General features: G+C 48.5%; 1 protein-coding gene across 1 annotated transcript in view; it reads left to right on the top strand.

Moving 5' to 3' along the window:
• DIS3L2 (DIS3 like 3'-5' exoribonuclease 2) overlaps positions 1–12708 on the top strand; it is a 307218-nt gene that overhangs the window by 268986 nt on the left and 25524 nt on the right. The window contains exon 14 of the mRNA XM_069470450.1: positions 614–693. Coding sequence (XP_069326551.1) covers positions 614–693 — 80 coding nt within the window. The remainder of the gene's footprint in view (positions 1–613; positions 694–12708) is intronic.

Below are 12708 nucleotides of genomic sequence, written 5' to 3'. Positions count from 1 at the left end.
CCTTCAGTTCCTGCAACTCCTGCTGTAGGACCTCTGTGTGTGTTGTGCTCTCTGCTGAGGAGGACCCTCTCTGCCCCCTCTCCCTCCTCCCCACAGTCTAGGTGACCATCTCGTCCTGATTCAGGGAAGCCTTCTTCCCTCATCCCTGTTCTGTCTAGGTCAAGTTATTTACTTTCATAGAACCTGGATTTTTTTCTTGCTTCAGTGAACCTATTCTAATTGGAGCTTCACGCACATATACATATTCACTGGTGTGGTTATTTGATTGCTGTCGTCCCCACTAGACTCAAAGACCCATGAAGGAGGCCCCTCTCTGCTGCTGTCACTGTTCTTCCCCCTCAGCTAGCTCAGGTGTAGCCCAAAGTAGGCACTTAATAAATGTGTTGTTTGCATGCTGAATGAACAAGTAGGGTCCTGGAAACAATCCTCTGATGACAGAGTGCCTGTACGGTGTGGGCTCTTCCCAGTGGGCAGGCTCGGGTTTTCCAAACACATTGACTAGAAGGAGTGTGACTTTCCTAGATTGATTTTTTTTTTTTTTTTTTCATTTCAGCTGTCGGAATGAGAAGAGCATGCTGCCTAAAATTTGTCTTTCTCTTCTCTCTTTATTCAGCTAAAGCTTGCTTTTACTCTGGACCGTGAGACTGGATTGCCTCAAGGATGTCATATCTATGAGTACCGCGACAGTAACAAGTAAGCCACCCAGTGGGAAAGAGTGTCACCTCGCGTGTTGTGCAGCAGTGGCACCTATGGGCTTTCTGACACTGGGCTTCCCTTGATAAGGGGTTGTCAGGACGGGAATCACACTTTTTGCAACTGAACTAGAAAATAGCTGGCACAAAAATACTTCTTCCATTAGAGTTTCCTTGCCCCCGCGTATGCTTGGAGCACCTGTGCAGAAGCCGTGATGTACTAGGAGTATGTTCCACAGCAGCCCTTCCTTTCCAGGCCCCACCTGCCCTCTAGGCCCAGCCCCCTGGGTCCCCAGTCATGTGCTTGCTCATTTGATTCCCTGTGTGACTTTGACTTTTGCCACAGTTCTCTAATCACTGTCTGACTATACTTATGTGTCTGGGTTGTGTTGCGATCGTCTACCTTGTGAATTTTATAGATGGGAGATTTCTGGGTACTTATACAGACTTAAATTGATGGCCTTAGCCGGACACAGTGGCACACCCCTGTGGTCCCAGCTACTCAGGAGGCTGAGCTGGGAGGATCGCTTAAGCCCAGGAGTTTGAATCCAGCCTGGGCAACGTAGTGAGACCCTGTCTCTGGGAAAAAAAAAAAAAATTGGTAGCCTTGTTGGAAAGGTGACACCTGGCCTAATTTTATAGCACCTCCTTTCTTCATCAAGACTGCCTCCTTGACTATGTATTTTTGTTTGTGAGACAGTGAAAATAGTGGTAAATGAGGCACAGGCAATGTGCCCGGATGGTGACGATGACAATAATGATAATGATGGCCACTACCGTAGAGCACCTGCTGTATGTTAGGCAGAGTACTGGGCACTTCACATTTGCTAATCCAATTTAATCCTCATAACATCCCAAGATGTGTTCTTTTATTATTGTTGTATTTGCAGAAGCTAAGGCCTAGGGAACTCGCTCGAGGTAACTTGCCATAGCTGTGAGAAGCAGTCAACATTATCACGTGTAGTCTGGGGAAAGAATAGGTGAAAGACAATTGTCCCAAGTCGCTATTCGTAGAAACCCCAGTCAGTCAGTAACAAGAGCAGTCTTAACCTGGACTTGAGGACAATGTATTCTGACCTCCTTGTTTAAATGTCCAAGCTATTTAATTTTATCCAGTGGAAGGAAACAAATAGGCACATGCCAGTAGAACTGTATGTTACCTTGCAGGATGGAAACTCATGTCTTCCTCAAGAACTCTTGCTCTGGCCAGGCGCAGTGGCTCACACCTATAATCCTAGCACTCTGAGAGGCCGAGGCAGGAGGATCACTCGAGGTCAGGAGTTCGAGACCAGCCTGAGCAAGAGCGAGACCCCGTCTCTACTAAAAATAGAAAGAAATGATCTGGACAGCTAAAAATATATATATAGAAATAAAATTAGCCGGACATGGTGGCACATGCCTGTAGTCCCAGCTACTCAGGAAGCTGAGACAGAAAGATTGCTTAAACCCAGGAGTTTGAGGTTGCTGTCAGCTAGGCTGACGCCACGGCACTCTAGCCCGGGCAACAGAGTGAGACTCTGTCTCAAAAAAAAAAAAAAAAGAACTCTTGCTCTGTTATGGGTAGAAAATAGGTTACTGGGTGCTCTCATGACCAAATCTCCATTTAGATTACATTCAACGCATTGTTACTATTCTATGTAATTTATCTTTAGGAGGATGCTGTAGTAAGCCATTGTGTACCCCTAATTCCCAGCAAATTAATCATAAGAAAGATTAACCAAGTGTCCTTTAACACTAATTCTGGCCTGACTCTCTGCTCTTCGGATAAAAGGTTGCAGAGGCCGGGCGCGGTGGCTCATGCCTGTAATCCTAGCACTCTGGGAGGCCGAGGTGGGCGGATCGTTTGAGCTCAGGAGTTCGAGACCAGCCTGAGCAAGAGCGAGACCCCATCTCTACTAAAAATAGAAAGAAATTATATGGACAGCTAAAAATATATATAGAAAAACTTAGCCGGGCATGGTGGTGCATGCCTGTAGTCCCAGCTACTCGGGAGGCTGAGACAGGAGGATCGCTTGAGCTCAGGAGTTTGAGGTTGCTGTGAGCTAGGCTGACGCCACGGCACTCACTCTAGCCTGGGCAACAGAGTGAGACTCTGTCTCAAAAAAAAAAAAAAAAAAAGGTTGCAGAGTTTTTGTTCAGTGGGAGAAGGGCACTGGCTGTCCATCCTTTGAGTTCATGTCTTAGCCATGCAGATGTCCAATGCCAACAACTTAAGTTGTCTTTGAATATGGAAGGAGAAAATAATCTAGCTCTGTGTCTTGGTCTGTCTGTAGCCCCTAGCATATAATCAGAGCAAACAATGTAAGAAGAGAATTTGGGGCTTGTAAATATAGCTAAGCTTTGGCTCCCAAAGCCCTGTCAAGTAAAGCACTTGTGTAGGAAATCAGCAGCCATGATCTAGAAAAGTATAGTGATCAAATGCCTCAAGGACCCCTCTCGGCCGGGCGCGGTGGCTCACGCCTGTAATCCTAGCACTCTGGGAGGCCGAGGCGGGTGGATTGCTCAAGGTCAGGAGTTCGAGACCAGCCTGAGCGAGACCCCGTCTCTACTAAAAATAGAAAGACATTATATGGACAACTAAAAATCTATATAGAAAAAATTAGCCGGGCATAGTGGCGCATGCCTGTAGTCCCAGCTACTCGGGAGGCTGAGGCAGTAGGATCGCTTAAGCCGAGGAGTCTGAGGTTGCTGTGAGCTAAGCTGACGCCACGGCACTCACTCTAGCCTGGGCAACAAAGTGAGACTCTGTCTCAACAAAAAAAAAAAAAAAAAAAAAAAAGGACCCCTCTCCCTGATTCTCTCTTTTTTGTCTTAGAGTCAGACTTGGGGTTCCTTCTCAATCCTTAGAAAACTTTCCTAACCTCTCTGAGCCTCAAGTTTTGTCATTTGTTCAAAATAATGGGACTAATAGTACCCCTCTGGCAGGGTTGTAATGGGGCTCTCTGGCAGGGCTGTCATGTTACAGTGCATCACCACTGGCCAGGTAAACAGAGTGCCTACAGGAAGTGTTGGTTGCCCCTGCTCTCCCTTTCCTAGTGCCAGCGGGGCTGCAGGTAGCAGTGTGTTGATTAGGGAAGAGGCTGGTGCACGTGCCCCTGACAGCCCTCAATTATGTATTTAAATTATTCTTTTGGTATATTTTATCCATCATGTCTCTGTGTTTGTTTTGGGAAAGAGATACACATCAGTTTAGTCTACCATCTTGTCAGAACCAGAGTCTGAATAAACTTTTTAAAATGCAAGTCTGATTATTCACTCATTCAGCAAACGTCTAGAGAGTTTCTGCTATGGGCCGGCACTCAGCCCTGGGGCTACAGAGCTGAATTAACACTGATGCTGCCGTCAGAGGCCCCCGGGCTGGCAGAAGGGACTGGCCACCCCTCGCCAACAGGGCCACGCTGTGAGCCAGCCCTGCCTGCCTGCGTTACGGACCCATCCTCTCCTCCTGCCCCAGCACCCACACGTGCCGTCCTCGCCAGAGCACCTCGAGCCTCCTGGGCTCACAGTGTGTTTCTGCGCGACCATGCCACTTCCTGTTTCTAAAACACCCCTCTTCCCCACCACCCCCTCTCCACCCACCTGAGTGACCCCTACTTCTCCTTCTACCACTAAGTGTTACTGCTTCTGGGAAGCCACTCCACACCCCTGACAGGCATTACCAAAGCGGGATCTTCCCAGTGCCTTCCCCGTGGCCCTGTGCCACACCTGCCTGCTCTCCCGTCAGCGTTTCAGTCACGGCTTACTTGTTGGCTTCCTCTACTGGGCTGAGTGCTTTTGAGGTCAGGGCCTTGATTTGTTCGTTTCAGTACCCTAGTGCCTCGTCCAGTACCTGGCAACTAACGCTTGATGGAGGGAAGGCAGGGGCCTGATTTCCTTCTTTAGGAAGGGAGGGAGCGTGGCTACTGGGGGCTCAAATCTCTTTCCAACTTTGTCTTTTCATTTGTTGTGGGATTAAATCACACATGATATCAGGGAAAACTGTCTCCTTGGATGGTTATGAATTCTGAAAAAACTAAAACATAGAGCAGAGAAGCTGTAAAAAATTTGGTTTACCTCTATAAATACAGTAGTAATTATAGTCATTTACATCAACTGCCTACCATTTTTTGCTGGCTAGTGAGGCATAGTGGTAATTATGAAGAGCAGGAATGTGTCAGGCTAACTTGTAGAAGCTGACTTTGATTGCAAGGCTATACTTTTGTTCGTGACAGCTAGAGTGTGTGATCCATGCAGCATGATCGTGATAGGAGCTGCGCCTTCTGCATGCCCACCCGCACTGGCTCGGGACAACCCAGGTTATTTTTAGTTCTAAAGCCATTCAAGAAGGATGTTATTTTCACAGTTTTACAGATTGAGAGAAAAGACGGAGAGCCCGAGAGGCTAACCCGCCGAGGTCGCGGAGTGTTGAGTGCAGAGCCTGGCTTGTGCATCTCCAAAGCCGTGCTGTGCCGCTACGCTCCCCGCCGCCTCTGCACGGCGGGAGGCAGAGGCCTGTGTGAGAGATGCTGGGGCTCCCAGTGCCTGTGGATCCCAGATGGGGTGGGCAGCTTCTGACTTGTCATCGGAATTTAAACGAGGCCAGTCCTGCTCCATGGCAGGTCACCACCCGCTCGAGGATGCAGCTTATCCATTTTGAGCGTGAAGACACTGATACATCTTCAGGGTTGTGGGTGAATGGAATGAGGCGACGCGTGTGGTGTGGCTGGGTCACCTGTAAAGACTTCATAGTCATTTACAGGTGTGATTGCCCTGAGTACTGCCTGAGTGGCCCTAGCTTTGGGGTGCCCTCTCCTCTTCCCCACTGGTAGCTGTGCCTCACCCTGGTCCAGGGAACTGAGGCCAGCAGTTGCTGGCAGATCACTTGTCCCTGCAAACCTCTCCAGAGTCTCTCTTGATCCTCACAGCTGGCTCCTCTACGTCCATCTTACTCTTGACATAGGTCAGTTCTCTAAACTAATACAATGAAATCTTTCCTTTTTTTTTCTGCCTATTTAACTGACTCATTTTGGCACCTTGAAACATGTAACATCAAAACTACTAGCCAGCCTCTAGTGGTATGAGAGAGAGCTTCCCTGGGGTATAATTTCCCTCAACTGAGTGTCTGCCACATTCATAAGCCTGCCCTGAAGGACAGCACCACCACGGCCTTCCAGAGGACCGGGCAGCTCTGGGCTGCGTGTCCTCTCCCCAGCCCACGGGTGCTTGGTAGCTCAGGTCACTGGCCTGCCTGGTACCAGTCAGGGATTGGGTGGGGCTCTAAGACCCTGCAAGCTCACCTGGATTCGTTTCCCCAGACCCTGAGCACATAGTTCTCTCTGGACCTAAGAGCTTCCCAATAAGCCCCTGCCCACGGGGGATCAGGCTGTTTGGTCGAGTGTGTCTCAGAACACACTCTCCAGACGTGCAGAACAGACCCAGAGAACCAACCCTAAAATCACCCTGCAGTTCCTTTCTGCTGTTCTGTTTTCATCATGGAGGATGTGATGGGTTAGTCTGGGTCCACTGACAAGTGGACTCTGAGTAGGATTAATGGGTGAGGGATACGTTGAGGGAAAGGCCTGTGAAGGGTGAGGGGAGGACACGTGGGTGGGCCCTGCCTGATCCCCGTGAAGGAGAGGGCCAAGGGCAGCAGGGCTGGCCTAAGCCTGCAGTGGCCAGAACTGAGTCGTATGAGACTTCTCAGGCCCCTCACCATGCCTATGCCTGGGAGCAGAGGGCCAGGAACTGGTGCCATTTGTTACTGACGCTCCCATAGCAGGAGGTCTGCACTGGAGGGGGGCTTCTCATGGTGGCCCCGGCCCACTCCTCTCACTGCACAGATCTATTTCTCCATTCCTGTGGTCTTTCTTAGCAAGGAGGTGCTTAGAAAAGAGAAGTTGGCTGGCCACAGTGGCTCACACCTCTAATCCTAGCACTTTGGGAGGCTGAGGTGGGAGGATTGTTTGAGGCAAGGAGTTCGAGACCAGCCTGAGCAACACAGCAAGACCCCATCTCTACAAAAAAAGAAAAAAAAAATTAGCCGGGCATGGTGGCACACACTTGTAGTCCCAATGACTCGGAAGGCTGAGGCAGGAAGATCTTGTCACGTGAACCCAGGAGTTTGAAGTTGCAGTGTGCTATGACCACACCACTGCACTCCAGCTCGGGCAACAGAGTGAGACCCTATTTCAAAAAATAAAGAGAGGGCCGGGCGCGGTGGCTCACGCCTGTAATCCTAGCACTCTGGGAGGCCGAGGCGGGTGGATCGCTCAAGGTCAGGAGTTCGAGACCAGCCTGAGCAAGAGCGAGACCCCGTCTCTACTAAAAATAGAAAGAAATTATATGGACAACTAAATATATATATATAGAAAAAAAAAATTAGCCGGGCATAGTGGCGCATGCCTGTAGTCCCAGCTACTTGGGAGGCTGAGGCAGGAGGATCGCTTGAGCCCAGGAGTTTGAGGTTGCTGTGAGCTAGGCTGACGCCACGGCACTCACTCTAGCCTGGGCAACAGAGTGAGACTCTGTCTCAAAAAAAAAAAAAAAAAATAGAGAAAGAGAGAGGGAGGGAGAGATGGAGGGGGAGAGAGAGAGGGAGGGAGGGAGGAAGGGAGGGAAGAGGGGAGGGAGGGAGAGAAGAAAAGAAAGAAAGGAAAAGAGAAGTTAGTGGAACAGACTACCACCTCTGTTGCTGTGTTGGGACTTGGAGCCTCAACTAGTCCTCATCCTCCCCATCCTCCACTACCCATCCTAAATTCTTCTCGCCCTCAACTAGAACCTCAGCAGGTCTCTGCAGCTAGCTAGTGGTATGACCCGAACCTTTATTGCGGAGATTTCTGTGCCCTGGCTCTCATATTCTGCTGGCCAGGGTTGACACATATGTCTGTGTCTGTTCGTGGTTACAGCGGGGCAAGGAGTATCTGGAGGTCCCTGGGTTCCACACACTTCCCTCCAGGCCCCCCTCCACTGATCAGTTACCCACCCCTCCCCCATGACTCCTCCTCTGCTCATCTGCTGGTCCCTAGGCTCACGGAGTCCAAAGAATCCTGGCAGCAGCCATCACTGGTAGTTTGGAGGGACCCTGGCCATGGCACCCCTACCTCTGCCCCCACAAGCTCCATCATCCTCATGGGTATCAGTGCACCTAGCTCTGTGACACCCTCTCCTGCTGTCCTTTCTGGCCTGCAGAGGAGAGCCACCACTGAACTCCTTGCCATGCTGGCATACCTCTTACCAGCATGTTTCTTATGACCTTGGTAAAGGGGAGTCCTGGGCCCCCCACCCCAAGAACATAGGCCTCTCTCTGCTGGGTCTCCTGGACTCAAGTCATACGTTCGTTCCATGACCTGTCCCAAAGCCCCTTCAGCCCCTTCTCTGCTGGCTGCCCGGGCAGTGTGGGCTCAGCCTTCTCTCAGCCCTGGACATCCCTTTCTCCAGGCTGCTAAGGTCCTCCCCAGCAGCGAGTCTGCCCCTCCCCTAGAATCTCTGCCAGGTTGGTAAATCCTACATTCCAGGAAAACACCCCTGAATCAATGACTTCTTGCTCATCCAGTCTTATTTCCTGGCCCCTTGATCAAGCCCCTCAAATCTTGCCAGCTAATTCTTCTCACTCTTGTGGTGTATAATCTTTTTCCTCCCTTGTCAGGCCCAGCACATCGCCAGCTGGACTGGACTGGCATTTGACCCTAGTTATGGGCCTGGCAGCCTGGAAAGGAGGTGAGGATGCCCCTGAAGGGGATAGACCCCTGATGTCATCCAGCTTGGGGGCAGGGCTTGCCTCGCCAGGAAGGGCAGGCCACAGAGGCCCTCTGCTTTCACACGGGGCCTTGCTGCTTGTTGGGGGCCCCCGGTTTGCCGGGAGCCTTCTGCAGAGCAGCACCCACTTTAGAGCAGCCAGCCCACTCCACAGCCCTCGTACTGGTGAATCTTTGAGCGTTTGGGCTACTGCTGTGTGCCAGGGCCTGTCCATGCCCACGTTCCATTCAGAAGAGCATCCCCTTCGCCCTCCAGATAGCGAGTGAGCTATTCCCCAAACTCCACCTTTCTGCCTGTCTTCTCAGAACCAGTCCAGCCCCTCGTGTCAGGCCTGCCGAAAAGCAGATGCTGAGGCAAGAGATGTGTGGAGGAAAACACCTGTGAAGCATGAGGGGGAGAGAGCAGGAGAAGGCAGAGGGTGCTTTTGGGCCTTGACACAAGTCTGACCCCCGTGAAGGAGCTGGGGAAGGAAGGAGGGCTGGGTGGGGAGAGTCTCAGGCTGTGGCCTAGTTTTAAGCAAGATTCACCAGTGGAAGTCCTTGAGCCAAGGCTGAAGTTGCCTGCTGGAGGAACCTGACATCATGCAGGACCTGGCCCGCATCAGGACCCAGAGGTGTGCTCACAGGAAGGGTGGCTTCAGGACAGATGCAGTGGTAGATCGGAGCACCTGCAGCTGGGGCCATTGCCAGTGGCAGGAGATCTAAATGGTGCCTTTTCCTGCCTGCCACACTTGGGGAGGAGAGGGAGAGAGAGAACAGGGGGTTCCTGGATCAAGTCCCACATTTAATTCGTTTCTTCCTCTGCTTGGTCTTTTTCTCTTCCTTCACCCTAAACAAGTAGAGGGAATATTTCCCAGCAGTCCTGACAACTTCAGACCAGCACCAACACTTCCCAGTACTTTGGAAATGACACTTTCTGTCTGCACCTTGAACTGATGCCATTCATTACAGAGGGTAAAAGCCTCCAGGCCTCCTGCAGACACTGCCAGGTTAGAATGAAGGCCTTTCCTGTTCCCTGGTGAAACCCCTGTGTAGGAGAAAGAGGAGCTGGAAATCACGAGAGAGGAGGGGTTCGGGGGAAGTTGGAGGCAATGCAGCCAGAGAGGTGCCAGAAGTGACCTCATGGGAGCAAGCCTGCAGCTGCAACCTGCATGTGGGAGTTGGCCACTCTCAGTGCAGGTGTGAGCTCACTGTGTGCCATCCCAGCCGGTAGCGTTTGGCATCAGCATGATGCAGGCACAACTCCTGTTCCCATTGCTGGCCTCGGGGGTGGTGCTCAGCAAAGGGCATATCGCTTCGCTGTTCACCCACACAGAGGGACGGCCATGGCTCTTTATACCCTTCTCTCCTGTCACCTCACTCTATGTAACAGTAATCATGATACCTGGGTGTCAAGATGCAGTGTTTTAGCTGTGCATGGTGGCTCACACCTGTAATCCTAGCACTTTGGGGGTGGCTCACACCTGTAATCCTAGCACTTTGGCAGGCTGAGGGGGGAGGATAACAAAGCCAAGAGTTCAAGACCCCATCTCACAAAAAATTTTTTTTAAAAATTAGGCCAAGTGCTGTTGCTCATGCCTGTAATCCTAGCACTCTGGGAGGCTGAGGCGGGAGGATCACTTGAGGTCAGGAGTTCGAGACCAGCCTGTGTAAGAGCGAGAGCCCATCTCTATAAACAATAGAAAAAAAAATAGCTGGGCATGGTGGTGCGCAACTGTAGTCCCAACTACTTGGGAGGTGAAGGCAGGAGGACCACTTGAGCCCAGGAGTTTGAGGCTGCAGTGAGGTATGACACCACTGCACTCTAACCCAGGCAGCAGAGCAGGACCCTGTCTCAAAACAAAGAAACAAAAAAAACTGCAGTGTTTCATTTAACCTCAGTTTTCTCTACAAGAAGAGGGTGTGAATGCTCCCATTTTAGAGAGAGGGAAACTGATCCCCGAGAGGTGCCCTTTCCAAGATCAAGCTGTACATAAAAGGTCAAGTGAGCAGGCTTCTCCCTGGAATATGCCTCAGCTGTGTGATGCCAGCAGACGTGGGGTTTCAGAACAGCTACACAGAAGTGGTGCTGTGTTGCCCTAGGTCCAAGGGTAGGGAGAGCAGCAAGGCCTGGGGCTGCGCAATTGCCTGCCGTGTTCGTACATCACCTCTGGGATTACAGTTGCCCACTCTCCTGCACTTGTACTGGACCCACAGCAGGCAAGGAGGAGCTCTTTATCATCTGGGTGAAGTCAGGACGCTTTCCCCACTGACTGGGAAAACTGGGGAAGGAGGAATTGCCTCAGCAGCGGTTTCCCTGCTGTGAGCCATGGTACTCAGCCCTTCAGAGAAATCACTAACCCTCCGCTCTTACTGGCTTTCTGAGTGCAGAGATGATCAATCAGAGCAAGGAAATATGGACAAAAATGGGCAGACCAGCTGCAGCCGTATCAGTGCAGACCACAGGTACACTGGTCCCTGTCTCAGCATGTAATGCAACTTATTCATGCCACTATTTTCTTCCATAGTGCACATGCTAGAAAATAGACTTTTATAATAAGCTCACTTTCTAAAACTTTTTTTGGAATTATGACGTGCATAGAGAAAAATGTACAAATCGTAAGTATCTAGTTCAAGGGAATATTAGAAAATGAACATACCCAGGTCAAGAAATAGAATATTACAGCCCCCAGGAGCCGCCCATGTGCCCCTCTCTGCTCCCAAAAGGAAACCAGCATTGTAGATTGATTAGTTGTGCCTGGCTTCGAACTTGATATAAATGTAACCATTCAGTATGTTCTCTTTTGTGTCTGACTTTTTCTTTCAGCACTATGTTTGTGAGAGTTCTTCTTTGCTGTTGCATCTACCTATAGTCCATTCATCAATTATCCAATCTGCATAAATTCAGTCAACGTTTGAGTTGCTTCCAATTTAGAGTTATAAATAATTCTTCTCATACATGTCTTTTGGTGCACATATGCATGTATTTCTTTTGAGCATATACCTAGCCGTGAAATTGTTGAATCATCTGTAATTCCACCAGCAGCGTATGAGAGTTCATCTGCTTATTGGCCATTCAGTAACGTGCCTTTTCAGATTTCTTGCCTATTTTTCTACTGGGTTTTCTGTTTTTCTTCTTGATTTATAGTCCTCTCTGTTCTGGATATGAGTCTTTTGTTAATTATACATGTTGTAAATATCTTCTTCCACTCAGTTGTTTGCTTTTTTACTCTCTCTGGTGTTGTTTTGATGAAGAGAAGTTCAATGTTTCCATTTTTTCTTCATGATTAAATGCTTTTTCTATCCCATTTAAGAAATCTTTGCCTATATCAAAATCATAAAGACATGTTCCTATATTATCTTCTAGAAGAATCTACCCAGAATTAATTTTTTACTATGGTACACCAAGTTCCATTTTTTTCCCATATGGATGTCTATTGACCCGGTGTAACTAATTGAAAAGACTTTTCCCTCCACTTCACAGCAGTACCACCTTTGTCAAAAACAAAGTGCCCATATCTGTGCTGGTCTGTTTCCATACTCTATTCTATTTTACCGGTCTAACTATCTGTTATTGTGCCAGTACCATATTGTCTTAATTTTTGTACCTTTACAAAAATCTTCATATCCAGTAAAGCTAGACTTTCCACCTTGCTCTTCTTCTACAAAGAACTCTTAGGCTATTCTTGGCCCTTTCCATTTCCATACAAATTTTAGACTCAGACTGTCAGTTGCCACATACTTACACACAAACATGCTAGAATTTACATTGAGATCACTTTGAATCTATAACTAAATTGGGAAAATTTGACACTTTTATATTATTGAGTCTTTTCCACAAACATGGTATATCCCTCTATTTAGATCTCTTTTAATTTTTCTCAATAATGTTTTATAATTTTCCGTGTAACAGTGTCATTCATCTTTCATTAGATTTACTCTTAGGTATTTGATTTGTGATATTATTTTAAGTAGTATTTATAAATTTCATTTTCTCTTTGTGGCTGATATAAGGAAATATTAATATAATTTATTTTTATCTATCTTGTGTTCAGTGATCTTGCTAGATTTATTAGATTCAAATAATTCATAGATTCTTTTTGATTGTCTATATACCTAAGTCATGTCATCTGCACATAATGACAGTTTTAATTTTTCTTTTCCAATTCTCATATCATGTATTTCTTTTTCTTGCCTTATTGCACTGCACAGTTTCATGGAAGTAATGACAGCAGGTATCCATGTCTTGTTCCTGATCTCAGAGAGAAGAGTTTTTACCATAAACTCTCTTTTAGATTATGAAA

This window comes from Eulemur rufifrons, chromosome 1, assembly GCF_041146395.1.
Source record: "Eulemur rufifrons isolate Redbay chromosome 1, OSU_ERuf_1, whole genome shotgun sequence".
In the NCBI taxonomy this organism is placed as follows: Eukaryota; Metazoa; Chordata; class Mammalia; order Primates; family Lemuridae; genus Eulemur; species Eulemur rufifrons.
The sequence above is the reverse complement of the archived record's forward strand: the minus strand, read 5'-3'. Positions and strand labels throughout refer to the sequence as shown.